General features: G+C 42.5%; 1 protein-coding gene and 2 long non-coding RNA genes across 6 annotated transcripts; 1 reads left to right on the top strand and 2 right to left on the bottom strand.

Moving 5' to 3' along the window:
- Nucleotides 1-1,911: 1,911 nt before the first annotated feature.
- Nucleotides 1,912-23,382, bottom strand: LOC118378294 (coiled-coil domain-containing protein 69-like). Of its 2 annotated transcripts, XM_052516660.1 has the most exons (10): nt 23,135-23,382; nt 18,902-18,965; nt 12,500-12,684; nt 10,380-10,418; nt 6,153-6,240; nt 4,698-4,771; nt 4,461-4,562; nt 4,135-4,254; nt 3,742-3,839; nt 1,912-3,216 (listed from the first exon to the last, which is right to left on the bottom strand). In XM_052516660.1, exons 1-10 carry the CDS (start codon nt 23,153-23,155, stop codon nt 3,048-3,050), a joined length of 960 nt encoding a protein of 319 aa, XP_052372620.1. In that variant the 5' UTR covers nt 23,156-23,382; the 3' UTR covers nt 1,912-3,047. The 2 variants fall into 2 exon arrangements, with proteins under 2 accessions (XP_052372620.1, XP_052372622.1); XM_052516662.1 differs by lacking the exon at nt 10,380-10,418 and having other exon boundaries at nt 23,135-23,375.
- Nucleotides 6,247-7,897, top strand: LOC127929130 (uncharacterized). 2 transcript variants are annotated; one of them, XR_008133306.1, is made up of 3 exons: nt 6,247-6,626; nt 6,697-6,876; nt 6,922-7,897. It is a non-coding gene; the product is annotated as an uncharacterized LOC127929130 (long non-coding RNA). The 2 variants fall into 2 exon arrangements; XR_008133307.1 differs by having other exon boundaries at nt 6,697-6,831.
- LOC127929133 (uncharacterized) lies at nt 17,585-18,898 on the bottom strand. 2 transcript variants are annotated; one of them, XR_008133320.1, is made up of 4 exons: nt 18,809-18,898; nt 18,628-18,686; nt 18,329-18,387; nt 17,585-17,612 (listed from the first exon to the last, which is right to left on the bottom strand). It is a non-coding gene; the product is annotated as an uncharacterized LOC127929133 (long non-coding RNA). The 2 variants fall into 2 exon arrangements; XR_008133330.1 differs by lacking the exon at nt 18,329-18,387.

Below are 23,382 nucleotides of genomic sequence, written 5' to 3' on the forward strand. Positions count from 1 at the left end.
TTGTCTTGTTGGAAGACAAATCTCCATCCCAGTCTCAGGTCTTTTGTAGACTCCATCAGGTTTTCTTCCAGAATGGTCCTGTATTTGGCTCCATCCATCTTCCTCTCAATTTTAACCATCTTCCCTGTCCCTGCTGAAGAAAAGCAGGCCTAAACCATGATGCTGCCACCACCATGTTTGACAGTGGGGATGGTGTGTTCAGGGTGATGAGCTGTGTTGCTTTTACACCAAACATAACGTTTTGCATTGTTGCCAAAAAGTTCAATTTTGGTTTCATCTGACCAGAGCACCTTCTTCCACATGTTTGGTGTGTCTCCCAGGTGGCTTGTGGCAAACTTTAAACAACACTTTTTATGGATATCTTTAAGAAATGGCTTTCTTCTTGCCACTCTTCCATAAAGGCCAGATTAGTGCAATATACGACTGATTGTTGTCCTATGGACAGATTCTCCCACCTCAGCTGTAGATCTCTGAAGTTCATCCAGAGTGATCATGGGCCTCTTGGCTGCATCTCTGATCAGTCTTCTCCTTGTATGAGCTGAAAGTTTAGAGGGACGGCCAGGTCTTGGTAGATTTGCAGTGGTCTGATACTCCTTCCTTCCATTTCAATATTATCGCTTGCACAGTGCTCCTTGGGGTGTTTAAAGCTTGGGAAATCTTTTTGTATCCAAATCCGGCTTTAAACTTCTTCACAACAGTATCTTGGACCTGCCTGGTGTGTTCCTTGTTCTTCATGATGCTCTCTGCGCTTTTAACGGACCTCTGAGACTATCACAGTGCAGGTGCATTTATACGGAGACTTGATTACACACAGGTGGATTGTATTTATCATCATTAGTCATTCAGGTCAACATTGGATCATTCAGAGATCCTCACTGAACTTCTGGAGAGAGTTTGCTGCACTGAAAGTAAAGGGGCTGAATAATTTTGCACCCCCAATTTGTCAGTTTTTGATTTGTTAAAAAGTTTGAAATATCCAATAAATGTCGTTCCACTTCATGATTGTGTCCCACTTGTTGTTGATTCTTCACAAAAAATACAGTTTTATATCTTTATGTTTGAAGCCTGAAATGTGGCAAAAGGTCGCAAAGTTCAAGTGGGCCGAATACTTTTGCAAGGCACTATATATATATATATATATATATATATGAGAAGAGCCTTTTGGTAGAAATAGGAAGAGAATACACACTAAATAATACAGCTAGAGAATATGACTTCCCTGTTTGTCAGTTGGAATATAAAAGTTAAAAGAATGAACACAAGCGTATTACTCTCGTGTGGGGGCCCGTCCTGAGTGCTTTATGGAGAAGTATGCTCATTACTCTCGTGTGGCGCAGCGGTCGAAGGCACTGCATCTCAGTGTTACAGGTGTCACTACAGACACCCTGGTTCGAAACCAAGCTGTATCACAACCGGCCGTGATTGGGAGTCCCATAGGAGAATTGTCCCAGGGTAATCCGGGTTTGGCCGGTGTAGGCCGTCATTGTAAATAACAACTTGTTCTTAACTGACTTGCCTAGTTAAACAAATTAATGAACACAATTTACATTTCACATAACCTGCCTCCTAGTGGAGACACTGACACACTTCACATAACCTGCCTCCTAGTGGAGACACTGACACACTTCACATAACCTGCCTCCTAGTGGAGACACTGACACACTTCACATAACCTGCCTCCTAGTGGAGACACTGACACACTTCACATAACCTGCCTCCTAGTGGAGACACTGACACACTTCACATAACCTGCCTCCTAGTGGAGACACTGACACACTTCACATAACCTGCCTCCTCGTGGAGACACTGACACACTTCACATAACCTGCCTCCTAGTGGAGACACTGACACACTTCACATAACCTGCCCCCTAGTGGAGACACTGACACATTTCACACAAACACTTTGCAGTCCAGTGGTTCAGATGCAACTGTTTATTGTGACTTCCTCTCTCCTTCTAGATCTATCCGCTACCTTTGAAGAGCGTTAGCTAAATGATTCAAATAAAAATGTCAAACCAACTAAAATGTAAACGCAATAATAACAAAAAAAATTACATCAACTACCGATCACATATAGTACTAGTAAAATACTGATTAAAAGTGCTAGTGCATCAGAAGAAAAAAAATACAAATTTAAACACAGAATTGCTTCCGTTTCTTTGTTACTTCAAAAAAGTAAAAAATATGCCTCATCTGCAAAACAAAAAGGAGAACAAAATCCAACTGCAAACATGGCAATCTATTTTCCATATTCTATAAAACAAAAGTATAAACATCTTCCAATACAAAGGCAGTTGTCTAAAGTAACGGTTTAAATGGCATTATATTCTGTTACGTCTATTCCATACTGAGTGATGTAAAACCTTGACACTGCATTTTGATAAACGTCATAGTGTCTCGGCAGGTAGATATATATATATAAAAATAAATGTAGCTACTAAGTTTGTACATCTGTCTACAACCGCAAGTCAAACCATCAAAGTGAACACGGTCACATTCACCTAGAATATTCTCAGTTGAACAGTAACACAACTATGAGAATGTCAGTCGAATAATGATCGCAGTTGTACAGCAGGAGTCAGTTAAGTCCAACAAGCGCATGGCTATACCCACTGCCCCCAAAAAAAACCCCAGTCCTTTTGTATGAGCATCATACTGCTATAGAAAACATGATGTACTGTAAGGCACAGCAGGTACACAACTGGACTAAAAACATTATTTGGCATCAGGTTCCATCAGACATGTGACTATAGCCCTTTGTAAAGGTACCTGGACTTTGGTTGTCAAAGTAGGATTAGGGTTTCAAAAAAGGCCCCGAAACATTCCCAATGGCCCCTGCTTTTTCAGAAATCCCACTTGGAAGAATTTCAGGTTGGAGGAATCATTCATTACGTATTCCTGGATGATTCTTAGAATCCTCCAAGCAGGGAATTCTGAAAAAAATAAAATACTTTCAGAATTTTGGGAAATGTTCCGGATTCAGGCTCCATGTTTACAACCTGGGACAGGATTAAGATCGAGGTAACCCTGACTGTCCTGTTCGGATCAGCTGGGGGAGATCTCAGACACTATGGGGAAGGATGGGAAGGTAGGACAGGAGTCTCTGTGCTTCAGTTTAAACATGAGTTGCTCTTTCTCCTGGGTGAGCCTCTGACAGAGACCTGCCTGCCTGTCTAACGCCCCTTGGAGGTCCTGGTGCTCCTTGGAGAGCTGCCTACAGACAGGAGCACAGGGGAGGAGACATATTAGAAGAGAACACACATTTATCAACATTGATAGTTTAGCACAGAAAAACATTGATAAAACAAATCTGTAGCAAAGTACTTTATAATCAGTCTTTTGCTGACCTCAAATTACTATTCTTCACCAAAATCCTACATGCATTGTCATAAGTAGAAGTAGCACCAAAAACTCATCTATATCAACTACACAAGTATGGATGGTGAAATTGTACTTTTACACTCTCAAGTAGTGTAAACTGCCATAACTTGCTTCCACTATGAAATATCCTTCCCACTTTCTCCACCAAGTGGCGCCACATTCACATCTTATGTAAATGCCATAGCCGTTTCCTACATTTGAGTTCGCTTGAACAGAACTTGTTAACTTTGTTAAACTATTTACAGCCTTGTTGCCATGTATTCTTCTACAATGCGACTTCCTGGTAACAACATTAACTCCAGGGTAACTGACTGTTCCAAACAGAGAGACAGACGGTGTGGATAGCATATGGTCTTACTGTAGAAGGCTTTGATGGTTGTCGATACGAACCCTCAGGTCCTCATTGTTCTGTAGAACATTTATGACCTGGTCTTCTAGAGACAGATTCTTCTCCACCTGTCAGGGTAGAAAAAAGTAATGACCCAATCAGCAACCAGGGTGGTGAAGACATGTTGACATTCACAGACTTTGTGAAACTATAACCCAGAGTATTTTTTGACAACGCAGAGCACCTCAGATTTCTCGTTTCTGTTTGATTTCCTCCGTAAAGTGTATTGAAGGTCGACTCAGCAACTCTCTTCTTTATTATACAGTTTAAATAAAGAATGACTTGAATTAGACTATAGCAGAAATCTCAGAGAGTCCGGTGCCTGGACTAGTCTGTCCGCCAGTCCATGTCCCAGTTCCCTACCAGAACCTGCATCTGTAGCAGTTTGTTCCCCTGCGCCTGAATACGTTCACTCTTCATCTCAATGACAAACAGCAGACTCTCCTGCTCCCGCTCCCAGAATGGCCCAGGACTGCCGTGGGCCTAGAGAAAGAAAGGGAGGGTAAAGAGGGAGCGAGAGAGAGGGAGGGTAAAGAGGGAGCAAGAAAGGGAGGGGAAAAAGAGAGAGAAGGAGGAGGAGAGGAAGAGTATAACATTAACAGCATACTAATGAAACCTGGAGACCAGATGTCTAAAGCAACAGTCCAACTAAGTGAACTGGTTACTGGATCATGCACACACACACACACCTGAATGTTCCGCTGCAGGTCCTTCTTGAAGGTAGACTGGTCAACTCTCTTCTTTAACTGATTGTACACGTGTAGCTCTCTAGTCAGCTCCTCTACCTCCTCCTTTAAAAGAAAACCTACTAGTGAGTTCTGTACTTCCTAGTACACAGTTAGAAGGTAAGGGGTAGTGTATAGACCACAGTACATCAAAACAGGTGATACAAACTGATCAAGTTAAAGAGACAACTAAACACACACCTTCAACGTTCTCTCAGCTGCCTGGTGGGTCTCTGTTAGTAGTTTTGTCTCGTCACTCTGTATCATCTGCCATTCTGTAGGGGATAATAGGGATTTATTATGTAATTATACGGGCCCGAATAACATCAATGACTACTCATTCTAGAACCAACAGAATGACTACTCATTCTAGAACCAACAGAATGACTACTCATTCTAGAACCAACAGAATGACTACTCATTCTAGAACCAACAGAATGACTACTCATTCTAGAACCAACAGAATGACTACTCATTCTAGAACCAACAGATTGACTACTCATTCTAGAACCAACAGAATGACTACTCATCCTAGAACCAACAAAATGACTACTCATCCTAGAACCAACAAAATGACTACTCATCCTAGAACCAACAAAATGACTACTCATTCCTAGAACCAACAAAATGACTACTCATTCTAGAACCAACAAAATGACTACTCATTCTAGAACCAACAAAATGACTACTCATCCTAGAACCAACAGAATGACTACTCATTCTAGAACCAACAGAATGACTACTCATCCTAGAACCAACAGAATGACTACTCATCCTAGAACCAACAGAATGACTACTCATCCTAGAACCAACAGAATGACTACTCATTCTAGAACCAACAGAATGACTACTCATTCTAGAACCAACAGAATGACTACTCATTCTAGAACCAACAGAATGACTACTCATCCTAGAACCAACAGAATGACTACTCATTCTAGAACCAAAAAATGACTACTCATTCTAGAACCAACAGAATGACTACTCATTCTAGAACCAACAGAATGACTACTCATTCTAGAACCAACAGAATGACTACTCATTCTAGAACCAACAAATGACTACTCATTCTAGAACCAAGAGAATGACTACTCATTCTAGAACCAAGAGAATGACTACTCATTCTAGAACCAACAGAATGACTACTCATTCTAGAACCAACAGAATGACTACTCATTCTAGAACCAACAGAATGACTACTCATTCTAGAACCAACAGAATGACTACTCATTCTAGAACCAACAGAATGACTACTCATTCTAGAACCAACAGAATGACTACTCATTCTAGAACCAACAGAATGACTACTCATTCTAGAACCAACAGAATGACTACTCATTCTAGAACCAACAGAATGACTACTCATTCTAGAACCAACAGAATGACTACTCATTCTAGAACCAAGAGAATGACTACTCATTCTAGAACCAAGAGAATGACATCAATGACTACTCATTCTAGAACCAACAGAATGACATCAATGACTACTCATTCTAGAACCAACAGAATAACATCAATGACTACTCATTCTAGAACCAACAGAATAACAATGACTACTCATTCTAGAACAAATAGAAAACAAAATGCAGCTCCAAAACAAAATAATCAATATGGTTATTAGATGTACAGAAGTTATTTCACATGCTGTAGTCTTGCCTTCCAGCTGTCTCTCATGCTGCTCTGCGATCCTCTGGCTCTTCTCCACATAGAGAACAGTCAGGTCAGCAGCTGTCTCTGTTTCCACCTGGAGATGATCAACACCACAAGGACAGGGTTGAAGCCATGTACAGCCACACTTGTCATAGGAGCTAGACAAAGTGAATATCAAATATAAACAGTGAGATCTTTGTTATATAAACAAGTGTATAATACCAGATGAACCAGCCATAACTCACTGTATACCAGGTGTATAATACCAGATGAGCCAGCCATAACACACGGTTGTGCCAGGTGTATAATACCAGATGAGCCAGCCATAACTCACTGTTGTGCCAGGTGTATAATACCAGATGAGCCAGCCATAACTCACTGTTGTGCCAGGTGTATAATACCAGATGAGCCAGCCATAACTCACTGTTGTGCCAGGTGTATAATACCAGATGAGCCAGCCATAACTCACTGTTGTGCCAGGTGTATAATACCAGATGAGCCAGCCATAACTCACTTGTGCCAGTTGAAGCCATAACTACTGTTGTGCCAGGTGTATAATACCAGATGAGCCAGCCATAACTCACTGTTGTGCCAGGTGTATAATACCAGATGAGCCAGCCATAACTCACTGTTGTGCCAGGTGTATAATACCAGATGAGCCAGCCATAACTCACTGTTGTGCCAGGTGTATAATACCAGATGAGCCAGCCATAACTCACTGTTGTGCCAGGTGTATAATACCAGATGTGCCAGCCATAACTCACTGTTGTGCCAGGTGTATAATACCAGATGAGCCAGCCATAACTCACTGCTCAACCAGACCAATATGAGGACAGACAACAGTTAACAATCCAACTGGCTGCTACCAACCAATCACTCAATCCACCATAAACCTTCCAAGACTTCTCATTCTTACTTTGTCAACTATGTTTGCACAAATCACTGCTCCCCCCCCCTCCCCCTTCTGGAAAGGCATTGTGATCCCAAAGCAGCCAAACAGGTCTAGGCAGCATCCCAAACTGAACCCTATTCCCTACTTAGAGCGCTACTTTTGAGCAGAGATGTTATGTCCGCAACGACACCCTCATGCTCTGTTGACAGGAGGTTTACAAATCCATAGCCAGAGAACTTTGCAGGCGATCGCACCCGCTGTAGGTAGTCACCATACACACACACACACCAAGTAGATTGTGTAATGGAAAAGCATGTGTTTATTATCTCCAACAGCTGTAAAATATATATTTGACTTGACATCATGTTACTGTGCTGCTCTGGTTATTCTGCCTTCAGCTTGTGCCGACTTGAAGCTGCACATCCTGGAAACATAGGTAGTGTCCCAAATGGCACCCTATTCTTTATGTAGTGCACTACTTTTACCATGGTTCATAGAGACTATATAGGGAATAGGGTGCCATTTTGGACACAACCACTATGAGACCTCAATTCAAATAGAAACTTTGTGATTAAAATGCAAAATCACAATGCAATCCTGCAGGAAGAGCAGAAATACTTCTGATCTGCTTAGTAATAATAATGATGTCCACATATACCTTAGTAGTGGCTATGTGGTTCACACTAATTAACACTAATGCCCTTTTCATACTATTGTTCCAACTGTACTGTGTTGGCATGGATATTTTCTTTTCACATTATCCTCTCCAACCCGGTTCCGGCAACTATAGAGGATATACTAAATAAACAGGCCAGCCCAGTACAGTTGGCTAGGCTCTGCTCAGCAAAGTAGTGTGGAAAGGGTACATGGTGAATGTATACTGAACAAAAATATCAAAACGCAACATGTAAAGTGTTGGTTCCATGTTTCATGAGCTGAAATAAAAGATGCCAGAAATGTTCCATCCGCACAAAAAGCTTTTCTCTCAAATTTTGCACACATTTGTTTACATCCCAGTTAGTGAGCATTTCTCCTTTTGCCAAGATAATCCATCCACCTGACAGGTGTGGCATATCAAGAAGCTGATTAAAAACAGCATGATCATTACAGGTGCACCTTGTGCCGGGGACAATAAAAAGGCCACTAAAATGTGCAGTTTTGTCACAACACAATGCCACAGATGTTTCAAGTTAAGGGGGCACGCAATTGGCATGCTGACTACAGGAACGTCCACCAGAGCTGTTGCCAGAGAACTTAATGTTAATTTCGCTACCATAAGCCGCCTCCAACATTGTTTCAGAGAATTTTGTAGTACGTCTCGCCCGCCTCACAACTGCAGACCATGTGTTTGGCATCGTGTGGGCGAGTGGTTTGCTGATGTGAACAGTGTCCTGTGGTGGTGGTGGTGGGGTTATGGTATGGGCAGGCATAAACTACAGACAACGAACACAATTTCATTTTATTGTTGGCCATTTAAATGCACAGAGATACTGTGACGAGTTTCTGAGGCCCATTGTCATGCCATTCATCCGCTGCCATCACCTCATGTTTCAGCATGATAATGCACAGCCCCATGTCGCAAGGATCTGTATACAATTCCTGGAAGCTGATAATGTCCCAGTTGTTCCATGGCCTGTATACTCAGACATATGTCACCCATAGAGCATGTTTGGGATGCTCTGGATCTGTGTACGACAGGGTCTTCCAGTTCCCTCCAATATCCAGCAACTTCTCACAACCATTGAAGAGGAGTGGGAGAACATTCCACAGGCCACAATCAACAGCCTGATCAACTGTATGCGAAGGAGACGTTGTGCTGCATGAGACAAATGGTGATCACATCTGGTTCTAATCCACGCCCCTTCATTTAAAAAAAAGGTATGTAACAGATGCATATCTGTATTCCAGTTACATGAAATCCATGTATTAGGGCCTAATCGATTCATTTAAAAAATGGACAGATTTCCTTATATGAACTGTAACTCAGTAAAATCTTAGAAATTGTTGCATGTTGCATTTATATTTTTGTTCAGTCTAAAAATGGTACAAATATATAAACTCAGCAAAAAAAAGAATTGTCCCTTTTTCAGGACCCCGTATTTCAAAGATCATTCGTAAAACTCTAAATAACTTCACAGATCTTCATTGTAAAGGGTTTAAACACTGTTTCCCATGCTGTTCAATGAACCAAAAACAATTAATGAACATGTACCTGTGGAACGGTCGTTAAGACACTAACAGCTTACAGACGGTAGGCAATTAAGGTCACAGTTATGAAAACTTAGGACACGAAAGAGGCCTTTCTACTGACTCTGAAAAACACCATAAGAAAGATGCTGTAGGCATGCTGTAAGGAGGCATGAGGACTGCAATAAATTGCAATGTCCATACTATGAGATGCCTAAGACAGCGCTAAAGGGAGACAGGACGGACAGCTGATCATCCTCGCCGTGGCAGACCACGTGTAACACCTGCACAGGATCGGTACATCCTAACATCACACCTGAGTTACACCAGGAATGCACAATCCCTCCATCAGTGCTCAGACTGTCCGCAATAGGCTGAGAGAGGCTGGACTGAGGGCTTGTAGGCCTGTTGTAAGGCAGGTCCTCACCAGACATCACTGGCAACAACATCGCCTATGGGCACAAACCCACCATCGCTGGACCAGAAAGGACTGGCAAAAAGTGCTCTTCACGGATGAGTCGCGATTTTGTCTCACCAGGGGGTGATGGTCGGATTTGAGATTATCGTGGAAGGAATGAGTGTTACACCGAGGCCTGTACTCTGGAGCGGGATCGATTTAGAGGTGGAGGGTCCGTCATGCTCTGGGGCGTCACAGCATTATCGTACTGAACTTGTCATTGCAGGCAATCTCAACGCTGTGCGTTACAGGGAAGACATCCTCCTCCCTCATTTGCAGTCCATGAGGAAGAGATGCACTGCAGTACTTAATGCAGCTGGTGGCCACACCAGACACTGACTGTTACTTTTGATTTTGACCCCCCTTTGTTCAGGGACACATTATTCCATTTCTGTTAGTCACATGTCTGTGGAACTTGTTCAGTTTATGTCTCAGTTGTTGAATCTTGTTATGTACAAACAAACACAAATATTTACACGTTAAGTTTGCTGAAAATAAACTTAGTTGACAGTGAGAGGACATTTATTATTTCTGAGTTTACAGTATATGGTGAATGTAAAATGGTACAGGGTATAGGGTAAAGGGTATATGAAGGGCTGGAGGTAAAACTCCAGCTGGAGAAAAGGCTTGGGAAACACTAGTGAGCTGAGGGTTAGGGGCTAGGGGTTAGGGAAGGGTGCTAGCAGTTACTACCTACCTTCTCAGCAGGGCCGGTCCTTGCCGTTCTGCCACAAAACTAGAATAGTCCCAGTAAGCAAAATTACGTTGAAAAGACAGGTGAAAAACATTCCAGACATTGAAGTTAGGTTCTGACTGAAAGGTGACTTATTTTTCAGGATGTTTTCAACATTCTGTTTCCAGGATGTTGAAAATGTGTCTTTTCTGGATGTTGAAGAGATTGAAAGGCATTAGCTTCGGTCTGTGCTTACCAAGATGTAGCCTACAGTGTTGCCTGAAACTACATTTTAAAACACCCACCCATGTGGTAGAGGGGCCCACCCATGTGGTAGAGGCCCACCCATGTGGTAGAGGCCCACCCATGTGGTAGAGGCCCACCCATGTGGTAGAGGCCCACCATTTGTAAAACAAGCCGTTGCATTGGCTTTATTAGTCCTGATTCCGGTGACTTATCAATTTGGCTATTTAAGCACTGAATATCAGCTACCCAACTTTATCAGGACTTATCGTGAGCCTATTTGCAGGAAAAGCAGAAGTATTTTTTTTCACTATGATCAGCTTGTCAAAAATGTATAGATACAAACTTGAAACCTCTGATCATGACAATGGGGTGAGCCTTAGACCACAGATGATGCATGTCTGTTCTAACCAAATAGATAGATTGGGCAACCAGGATGAGCAACCAGGATGGGCAACCAGGATGGATAGATAACTCTTTAAACCACTTTTTATAGACCATAAATCCACTACTACATTAAGTGTGCTCTGAACCACAGCATCACGGAGAAGCACGGCGGGTCCGCTCATTAGGCAGGATTAGGCAGCCGATTGACGAGGGCAGCATTTTCTGACCGTTGGGCCAGTAAATGCTGGTTCGAATCCCCAACCTGACTAGGTGAAAAATCTGCCAATGTGCCCTTGAGCAAGGCACTTAACCCTAAATGCTCCTGTATGTCGCTCTGGATAAGAGCATCTGCTAAAATGACTAAACTGTCTAATGTAATGAGCTCAATTCCCTTGATCACCTACAGTGCCTTCAGAAAGGATTCAGATTGGGTTTGGTAACAGCCTTACTCTAAAATTGGTTAAATAGTTTTTTTCCCCGCCTCAATTGACACACAACATCCCATAATTACAAAGCAAAAAAAAAAAAAAGGTTTTTAGAAATGTATTACAAATAAAAACCAAAATACTGAATTTCTGAAGTATTCAGACCCTTTACTCAGCACTTTGTTGAAGCATCTTTGGCAGTGACTACAGCCTCAAGTCTTTTTGGGTATGACGCTACAAGCTTTAGTTGGCACACCTGTATTTGGGTAGCTTCTCCCATTCTCCTCTGTAGATCCTCTCAAGCTCTGTCAGGTTGGATGGGGAGCGTTGCTTCACAGCTATTTTCAGGTCTCTCCAGAGTTGTTCAATCGGGTTCAAGTCCAGGCCACTCAAGGACATTGAGACTTGTCCCGAAGCTACTCGCCGCTGAAAAACAGCCCCACATCAGAACAGAGAATCTTGTTTCTCATGGTCTGAGAGTCTTTAGGTGCCTTTTGGCCAACTCCAAGCGGGCTGTCACGTGCCTGTTACTGAAGAGTGACTTCCGTCTGGACACTATCAGAAAGGCCTGATTGGTGGAGAGCTGGTGGAGAGCTGCTGAGATGGTTGTCCTTCTGGAAGGTTCTCCCATCTCCACAGAGGAACTGTAGAGCTCTGTCAGAATGATCTGTGCCTCGACACAATCCTTTCTCGGAGCTCTACGGACCTTCGACCTCACGGCTTGGTTTTTTTCCTCTGACACGCACGGTCAACTGTGGGACCTTTCCAAATCATGTCCAATCAATTGAATTTACCACAAGTGTTCTCCAATCAAGTTGTAGAAACATCTCAAGGATGATCAATGGAAACAGGATGCACATGACCTCAAGTTCGTGTCTCTTAGCAACGGTCTGAATACTTTTGTAAATAAGGTATCCGATTTGTATTTTTAATACAGCCGTTTTTCGCTCTGTCATTATGGAGTAGTATGTGTAGAATAATGCTGTAACAAAATGTGAAAAAAATGGGGTCTGAATACTTTCCGAAGGCACTTTACCCTCTCAATGATGTTGTGGACCAGGAAACAGAGCAGTCTATGGGGTTAGCTACCTTCTCAGTGATGTTGTGGACCAGGGCACAGAGCTCTCCTTGGGTTGGGTCTTTTAGTAGCTCCTCCCTCTCCTGGGTCCCGGAGGCAGACAGCACCTCCCGTAGGATCTTCAGCTGCCACTCATACTGACCCAGCTGCTTCTCCGTTTCTAGAGCCACGTTCAGCTCCTCCAGAGGGACTTTACCTGGAGGAGAGGAAACCAGGGTTGTATAATTCAGTAGGCAACAGAAGAAAACAGAAACATGGAAGGACTACCTGGACATGTCCAATAACAAATGCTTGTTTTTTTCCCCATGGCAAAATCCTACATCTGCTACATTACAATGTAGCTGAATATAACCAAGTGCTGTGGTTATCAAGGCAGAAATTCCTCCTGGAATGCTCAGATAGAAATGTTGTGAAAAGAGCGGACATGATTTCTTATCCTATGTGTCTACATAATAGATTTATCTTGTACAGTATGTTCCACACAGTGAGTGGGCAGAGGGTTTGAACCAAACCAGACCTGGCTGTAACATTTACTGGTCTGACTAGACTCAGTACAACACCAGTAGAATATACAATCTGTCACCTATAAATACTCCTAGCTACTCTGATATGTGTAATGTGTACGGGGCGCCGGTCCAACTTTTGAGGAAGTCATGTAATGCTCTAGTTTGGTGAACCACGTTCCGAGTGACGATTCACCTGGAGACTTGTGCTAGCTCCACTAGCTAGAGACTTGTGCTAGCTCCACTAGCTAATGCCTAGGTTTTAGCTCAGCAGGCTAGGCTAACACAGTCTTGTTTACGTAGGCAGTTGTTGAAGGCATGATCCAGAGAACACTTTGAGTACAACAGAGTACACAAGACAGTACCTGTTGAGTAATCAAATGCAGACAGAACAGTGTTGACAAGGCCATCTCAGTATCCAAAACTGACTGGTTGAAATTAGGTCATTGTGATGTCAATTTAATGAGTAATTCCAACCAGTTTCTGGGTGTAGTGACATCATTTCAACCAACGGGATCATTGCAAAGTGTGTATCAGTTAACGGCCAAATTTAGATTTCCGCCTAAATAGACAAAGCCATGAGTAACTGCTATTCATGTGTAATTACATGATTCTGACATGCCAAAACTTGGTATATTTGGAAAGACGACGACATCTGGGAGATTATTTCCTCAATCAGAAGATGGGGGGTTACATAGTTCAGAATACACAAGATCAAGCACACACACAAAATAACCGGTGTTTTTTAAACATTTATTTTGAAAGTCATCTTTCATTGACAAGCTATAAGTGAATTATTGATGCCCAGTGCAGGGAACACAGATGGCTTCCACAACATGTGAACAATATCATAAAAATAAAAATAGAAGTTGATAGACCTAACAACTCAAAATGGGCAGATGTTCTAGTCAGTGGTGTCATTTGTTGTCACGGGACGTTTCCAAGTGTCCCTAAACCTCTCCAAAGTGGCATATGTCTGTAAATTAGATCATTCCAGTGCTATTGCATATTTGAAATTCCTAAATGCTATGTGTTCAGTAGAAAACGTTTCTACCATATGAACCTCACTCAAACAGTGTGGTGGTGTTTTGACACACACACACACACACACACACACACAGACACTTCACTAAAAAAAATGCAAAAACATAAATAAGCTGAACTTACAAATGGCATTCGTGTTTGTTTTACATCCCAGGTGTACATGATTCGATTTCACTTTCACTGTAGCTTGTGCATGTTGTGATAGTCTTTGAAGCAAGTCCCTCTCTGACCAGGAAACAAAAAGTGAACTGGCATTTCTCACAGAAGATGGTTACTTCACTAGTGGCATTCCTTCTTTCAAAACGTCTGTGATAAGTGGCTGAAGAGCCATCAGATGGGGTGATTGACATAGCAGTGGGGGGGTGAAGACCTTGAACGTGGAGGGGTGCTTGCTGGGGAGGTGTGACCCCAAAACAGCATCATCAAAATCCCCTGCATCCTCCTGTGATGAATAAAGGGATATATTGTTGTAGGACAAACTGAATTACAGTTGACTAAATTTACAAAAACAAAATTATTGTAAAGTAAAAACTCAAATTTGTACAGTGACTCACATAGGTGTGAAGCACACATGCACACACTCACTGCAAACAGTAACACTTTGGAGACAAAGCAAGGAGGTGAGAACCACAAATAAACAAGGGCCATGAGAGTTTAGTGGCCTCTCCAAAGTTACAAGGATGAAACTTTGAACAGCAAACTAATATGAAACATAGACAATAACTACTTTGGAATTATAGAACATTGAAATAACTTGTTTACATTTACATTTAAGTCATTTAGCAGACGCTCTTATCCTATGTACACTAAATCCAAATCATAAAAAGCAGACAACTTGTAAAAAACAAATACATATAGTAAATGAGCAATATCAAGTCATGAAAATAATGTACTTACAGATATAACGTGAAATCCTTCTAGAAATCAATCTTTTGTCGGCCGAGTCGAAATCCTTGTTGTCCAGATCGCTCCCCTGATCCGAGTCCGTCCAGTATTTTATTCAAAGCTTCTATGTCGGTATACTTACTCATAGCCGTTTTATTTTTAGCTTCCTTTTCAATATTCTTAGTTCTTACACCCCCCTTGAGAAGCAATATTTTATGTTAAAGCGATTAAATGTTTACAATGTAGTGGAGCGTGATTGGTGAGTCTCGTGTCTGAGCCAGGTAACAATAGTTTGCATTACGCATAAAAAGGTTATAAACTTGCTTTATTCCACCCAGGTCAACTGCATATCCCTGAAAAGCTTATCTCGGTGGCTACAAGATTGTCAAGGTGCAATAGTAGCCAATCCAGTGTGTAATGGATGCCTACTAAATGTAAAGCAGGCAACGTCATATTTTTGATGCGCAAAGATAGACACTGGGCGGACGTTCGACGTGGCCACTAAGTCATACATCATCAAATAACATTAGCAATAGACTGGATTTGTTCCTACCAACCTAAGGATTAATTTCATACCCCTACATATGGCTATAGCTCAAACACAGACCTAATCGAAGCGTACATTGAAAGATGTTTGGTGAAATAAATACTTTGACCCTCGGGGTTGGTGATCAATAACGGTAGGTCATAGGCAGATAAATGACATCATCGTCATGATCTGCGGAGTCACAGCTTTCGGTGTGTATCGACGTGTTCATTTAGTTTATGCTTCACAACGCTAACCGGAATGTAGGTAGCAGCCGTCTTGAAATGAGGTCATCGGCTCAGCCTGCCGTTATAGATTCGTATGCTCATATACATTAGCAAATCACACCAACGATTTTAAGGCACAGCTCAATAGCCAAGATACTCAGCTTTCCGCAGACTGAATACCTTTCTCATACCAGACTGAATTTAACAAAACAGAGTCCCCAAATATGAATCAAACCCACAATCCTGGAGTTGCAAGCACCATACCAATGCCAATTGAGCTATACAGGAGGACAGTTATTATGTACTGGTTATTAGTGGGCCCAATAATAAAGAGGTCAGTATGGGCGCCTAGATTTTATAATGCATCAAGAGGCAACCATCTTGATGGTTGTTGACCTTCTACAACACTACAGGAAACCACACCACTCACCCACTTCATCTTGATGGTTGTTGACCTTCTACAACACTACAGGAAACCACACCACTCACCTCCTCCATCTTGATGGTTGTTGACCTTCTACAACACTACAGGAAACCCCACCACTCACCTCCTCCATCTTGATGGTTGTTGACCTTCTACAACACTACAGGAAAACACACCACTCACCCACCTCCTCCATCTTGATGGTTGTTGACCTTCTACAACACTACAGGAAACCACACCACTCACCTCCTCCATCTTGATGGTTGTTGACCTTCTACAACACTACAGGAAACCACACCACTCACCTCCTCCATCTTGATGGTTGTTGACCTTCTACAACACTACAGGAAACCACACCACTCACCTCCTCCATCTTGATGGTTGTTGACCTTCTACAACACTACAGGAAACCACACCACTCACCTCCTCCATCTTGATGGATGTTGACCTTCTACAACACTACAGGAAACCACACCACTCACCCACCTCCTCCATCTTGATGGTTGTTGACCTACAACACTACAGGAAACCACACCACTCACCTCCTCCATCTTGATGGTTGTTGACCTTCTACAACACTACAGGAAACCACACCACTCACCTCCTCCATCTTGATGGTTGTTGACCTTCTACAACACTACAGGAAACCACACCACTCACCCACTTCATCTTGATGGATGTTGACCTTCTACAACACTACAGGAAACCACACCACTCACCTCACTCATCTTGATGGATGTTGACCTTCTACAACACTACAGGAAACCACACCACTCACCCACTTCATCTTGATGGATGTTGACCTTCTACAACACTACAGGAAACCACACCACTCACCTCCTCCATCTTGATGGTTGTTGACCTTCTACAACACTACAGGAAACCACACCACTCACCTCCTCCATCTTGATGGATGTTGACCTTCTACAACACTACAGGAAACCACACCACTCACCCACTTCATCTTGATGGTTGTTGACCTTCTACAACACTACAGGAAACCACACCACTCACCTCCTCCATCTTGATGGTTGTTGACCTTCTACAACACTACAGGAAACCACACCACTCACCTCCTCCATCTTGATGGTTGTTGACCTTCTACAACACTACAGGAAACCACACCACTCACCTCCTCCATCTTGATGGTTGTTGACCTTCTACAACACTACAGGAAACCACACCACTCACCTCCTCCATCTTGATGGTTGTTGACCTTCTACAACACTACAGGAAACCACACCACTCACCTCCTCCATCTTGATGGTTGTTGACCTTCTACAACACTACAGGAAACCACACCACTCACCTCCTCCATCTTGATGGTTGTTGACCTTCTACAACACTACAGGAAACCACACCACTCACCTCCTCCATCTTGATGGATGTTGACCTTCTACAACACTACAGGAAACCACACCACTCACCCACCTCCTCCATCTTGATGGTTGTTGACCTTCTACAACACTACAGGAAACCACACCACTCACCTCCTCCATCTTGATGGATGTTGACCTTCTACAACACTACAGGAAACCACACCACTCACCTCCTCCATCTTGATGGTTGTTGACCTTCTACAACACTACAGGAAACCACACCACTCACCTCCTCCATCTTGATGGTTGTTGACCTTCTACAACACTACAGGAAACCACACCACTCACCTCCTCCATCTTGATGGTTGTTGACCTTCTACAACACTACAGGAAACCACACCACTCACCTCCTCCATCTTGATGGTTGTTGACCTTCTACAACACTACAGGAAACCACACCACTCACCTCCTCCATCTTGATGGTTGTTGACCTTCTACAACACTACAGGAAACCACACCACTCACCTCCTCCATCTTGATGGATGTTGACCTTCTACAACACTACAGGAAACCACACCACTCACCTCCTCCATCTTGATGGATGTTGACCTTCTACAACACTACAGGAAACCACACCACTCACCCACCTCCTCCATCTTGATGGTTGTTGACCTTCTACAACACTACAGGAAACCACACCACTCACCTCCTCCATCTTGATGGTTGTTGACCTTCTACAACACTACAGGAAACCACACCACTCACCCACCTCCTCCATCTTGATGGTTGTTGACCTTCTACAACACTACAGGAAACCACACCACTCACCTCCTCCATCTTGATGGTTGTTGACCTTCTACAACACTACAGGAAACCACACCACTCACCTCCTCCATCTTGATGGTTGTTGACCTTCTACAACACTACAGGAAACCACACCACTCACCTCCTCCATCTTGATGGATGTTGACCTTCTACAACACTACAGGAAACCACACCACTCACCTCCTCCATCTTGATGGTTGTTGACCTTCTACAACACTACAGGAAACCACACCACTCACCCACCTCCTCCATCTTGATGGTTGTTGACCTTCTACAACACTACAGGAAACCACACCACTCACCTCCTCCATCTTGATGGTTGTTGACCTTCTACAACACTACAGGAAACCACACCACTCACCTCCTCCATCTTGATGGTTGTTGACCTTCTACAACACTACAGGAAACCACACCACTCACCTCCTCCATCTTGATGGATGTTGACCTTCTACAACACTACAGGAAACCACACCACTCACCTCCTCCATCTTGATGGTTGTTGACCTTCTACAACACTACAGGAAACCACACCACTCACCCACCTCCTCCATCTTGATGGTTGGTGACCTTCTACAACACTACAGGAAACCACACCACTCACCTCCTCCATCTTGATGGATGTTGACCTTCTACAACACTACAGGAAACCACACCACTCACCTCCTCCATCTTGATGGTTGTTGACTTCCTTCACTGTTTTCTCCTCCTTCGCTTTGTTTTTCCTCTAAAAATATACAGAAAAGACAAGTTTGTCATTGATCAACGCGGGTCTAGTTCCCACAATATTAAACATAGTCTTATTTAACCATATCTGGGTAAATTAGAGGGGATTATGGTACACAAAATACCTAAAGACAGTTCTCACCCCGTTTAACTTTGTTTTTCCTCTACAAGGAGAAAAGGGTGTGGTCTGATGTAGGAATACATTACGACTATACCTCAACATAGCACAGATACACCAAAGTACTGACAATACCTCAACACTATTTGAGATGTTTTGAAGTTACCAGGGAAACCATAACTTTGTGAACTAAAGCAGGGTAGGAGCTTATGTAAAGCTTCTGATGGGTGCTTGGCCCATATTGCTCTCTGACTGGGAGTGAGTCGTACCCACATGACTGGAAATTAATCAAATTAAATTAATAATTTGTTTGTTCAAAAGTTACTACATAAACATGTCCATGCTACAGTGTTCATACTATTTGTACAATGTGTTACACTGCTTCACTTCAAACTGATCATACCAGTACTTATGGAGCCTTAATAAACATTATGTTGTTGTAGAATAACCTATACCAGGTGAGCATGGATTATTACACTAAGGAGTTACAGCCAGGTCAATCATAGCTGTTTTTGTAAGTAGGGCAATTCTAGCATAGGTCACTACTCTATATACCAAACTCTCTAAACTGTCAAATAATACCAAGGTTCCTGACATGACTAGGATACCAGATCACACATTACATTGTGTCCGGTCCTCACTGTGTAGACTGAAGTATTACGTCTGTAGACTGTAAAAAATAAAGTTGTATTGTCACAAACAGCAGATAAGTGTTGTTTTACAGGGTAGTGTGATAGGGGTTGTTTTACAGGGTAGTGTGATAGGGGTTGTTTTACAGGGTAGTGTGATAGGGGTTGTTTTACAGGGTAGTGTGATAGGGGTTGTTTTACAGGGTAGTGTGATAGGGGTTGTTTTACAGGGTAGTGTGATAGGGGTTGTTTTACAGGGTAGTGTGATAGGGGTTGTTTTACAGGGTAGTGTGATAGGGGTTGTTTTACAGGGTAGTGTGATAGGGGTTGTTTTACAGGGTAGTGTGATAGGGGTTGTTTTACAGGGTAGTGTGATAGGGGTTGTTTTACAGGGTAGTGTGATAGGGGTTGTTTTACAGGGTAGTGTGATAGGTGCGCTGGAGCAAATTAGAGTTAAAGGCACAGAAAGATTTTTCACTTTTACGGCTCAGGCATTCAAAACAGCGACTTTTCGGTTACTGGGCCAACGTTCTAACCGCTGGGCAGTACAGTATGGCGGTCCATGGAGACCGGCCACCTCCTGATATAACAACGTTATTCCACCACCACTAACGCTGTAGAAACACATACAAACAACATGGCGTACCAGTTTTATTTATGCCTGGAAAACAGTGTGTGTGTGTGTCCCAAATGGCACCCTATTCCCTACATAGTGCACTACTTTTTACTAGAGCCCTATGGACCCTGGTCTCATAGGGAGTTCACAACAACAGGAAGTGTGTGTCATATGGGACACAAGCCCAATAAAATACTATAATATCTAATATTCCAATAAGACAAGTGACTTCTGGAAGACAATGTAGAGACCAGTACAGCCTGAGGTTTGTTTTAGTACCTTCTTTAAGTCCCAGTAAAGGATCTTAAGTACACAAGTCCAGGAGCATATGTTGAAGAGGGTCTGGAAAGGCTCTCTTTAACACGACCATAAATCACATCTTCACTTCCTTCTCAGTATGCACATCCCAAACGGCACTCCATTCCCTATACAGTGCACTACTTTTGACCAAGGCCCATAGACCATTGCCCAAAGTAGTGCACTACAGAGGGAATAGGGTACCATTAGGGACAGAAAGCCCGTCTCCACCGGCTTTTTAAAACACAGGAGAAACTGCAACGTGGAGGCATGTCTTCACTGACTAAACTCACGGGGAACATCCTCGCCCCATGGCAAACTGTAGCCTACACAGGACTCATAATGTTTACAAGTTCTTCCTGGCACCAAGAGTACAAGGTTAAGATTGAATGTTTGGTGAGAAACATCTAGTTCAGGTATGCTCTCACAAGAGTTGAAAGAAACGTCCCAAGGAGAGTGTAGAATAAAGATGTGCCCTGTCAAAGGACCACACATAGGAGACAGACATGTACCCCAGGCTGATAGAGCTAGAAGAGAAAAAAAAAACAGCCCCTAAACTTAAAAGGAAATTCAGAAAACTAAAACCACATCTTCAATACAACATAGGACATTCAGACTTAGTTTTAAGGGATATTTAATTTAGACTGTGGTCGAGTCTAGCAGAGAAACAAACGCTCCTTGAGATTTCATTAACACTTGGCTGAGTCTCTTCATGTGGCATTTTCATCATGGTCCATATGGAGCCATATTGCTGTGTGTGTGTGTGTGTGTGTGTGTGTGTGTGTGTGTGTCTCTCTCTCTCCAGGCCCTCTCTAGCAGAACTTCACACTTCTCCAGTTGCTTACGTCAACCAGCCAAACAGATGGTTTTGTGATCTGCTCTGCAGAAGCTGCCATACAGCTTGCCAGTGGCTTGCAGTATCTCTAAGTGCGTGCTTACTTTGTGGAGGAGAAAAATATTTTCAATCTCAAGGAGAGTTAGGTGTTTATATCAAGCACCACCAGGTACCATTGATAAATGAAGGAATCCACTCGCATAAAATAATGGCTAAACAATCAAATAATTCCCTCTGCTTTTAAACTGTATAAGTGGTCTCACTCATCTGGCAAACAGACACATTGAAATGATATCCCCTTCAACTCAACAATTTATCTAGGTCTACCTCCTCTATGCCTCCGGGAAGTGGAGAAAATCTGGGGTATCATTTGCGGATGGAGAAAATCTGGGGTATCATTTGCGGATGGAGAAAATCTGGGGTATCATTTGCGGATGGAGAAAATCTGGGGTATCATTTGCGGATGGAGAAAATCTGGGGTATCATTTGCGGATGGAGAAAATCTGGGGTATCATTTGCGGATGGAGAAAATCTGGGGTATCATTTGCGGATGTAATAAATCTGGGGTATCATTTGCGGATGTAATAAATCTGGGGTATCATTTGCGGATGTAATAAATCTGGGGTATCATTTGCGGATGTAATAAATCTGGGGTATCATTTGCGGATGTAATAAATCTGGGGTATCATTTGCGGATGTAATAAATCTGGGGTATCATTTGCGGATGTAATAAATCTGGGGTATCATTTGTGGATGTAATATAAACCTGTGCCACTGGTTGTAAATGTCAGAGGCAGTACTAGCACATTAATTAACGGTAGCCTAAAAACTACATTTAGTTGCATATTAAATATTAGTTGCCATATCCTCAAGTCACTTCCTTTCCATCACAAACAGTGCAGTTTGTAATTATTGGTTGTTGTCATAGAAAACACGAACTGGTCGCAATTGTAAATGAGAACTTGTTCTCAACTTGCCTAGCTGGTTAAATAAAGGTGAAATAAATAAATAAAATCTGAACCATGTAGAAAAAACCCAACAACTCATATGACCAGAAAGTAGAAACTTTGACAGATGTAATCCAATGACTACGCAAGGCTACAGGGTGTCAATCAATTAATGAATACAATGCACAATATACTGGTAATAATGACACTGAAGGATGAGATCATTGATACATTGTATCATCAGTGACTGTCAATGTCTGGCCAACCTGCAACTTCTTATAAGTAATTCGGGAAGAATCGCATCAGATGAGTTCCCTGCACCGCTACAATTGACAAGTAGGTTTCAAACTCGTGGGGTAGTCAGTATCAGAGGATCGACTCCATATCTTCAGTTATTTTCAGCGGTTTCAAAACGTAGAACACTTTGCACAAATTGACTGATAGCCTAAATCACGCGTTTCAAAAACTGTAATGTTAATGAATGTGTAATCTCGGTTGTAAAATCTACGAGATTAATGCACGTGGGAAATTAGGCTACACTAACAAACAGTTTTTCTTTATCTATTTAAAAAAATAAGTTATCAACACGCCTGTACTGTGCCAGGAATCGGTGCGACAATGGCAGCTACAATAACAAAACATCACTTGGTTCGCTAATTGACTTCCTATATGATTTCACAACAAATATGAATAAAAAAACATTTTTTTTTGCAAATTCCGCCACACACCTTGCTGTGGCTGCAACCCATGCCTGCCCCGCGTCCACTCGTCGCCCCGCGTCCACTCGTCACCCCTACCAGTCCTTTCCTAGAGTTACCAACTCTTCTGAACGCCGGGATGTGGTCGGGTCTCTCAAAACGTCTGTGTAGCTCACTCACAACAACTCACTCAAATCTACCAGATGGGCGGTTATTTTTCAAAACCACAATCACTGATTTTAAAGCAATCTGGACAAACCTAAATACCCACGTTCAAG

This window comes from Oncorhynchus keta, chromosome 4 (genome assembly GCF_023373465.1).
Source record: "Oncorhynchus keta strain PuntledgeMale-10-30-2019 chromosome 4, Oket_V2, whole genome shotgun sequence".
In the NCBI taxonomy this organism is placed as follows: domain Eukaryota; kingdom Metazoa; phylum Chordata; class Actinopteri; order Salmoniformes; family Salmonidae; genus Oncorhynchus; species Oncorhynchus keta.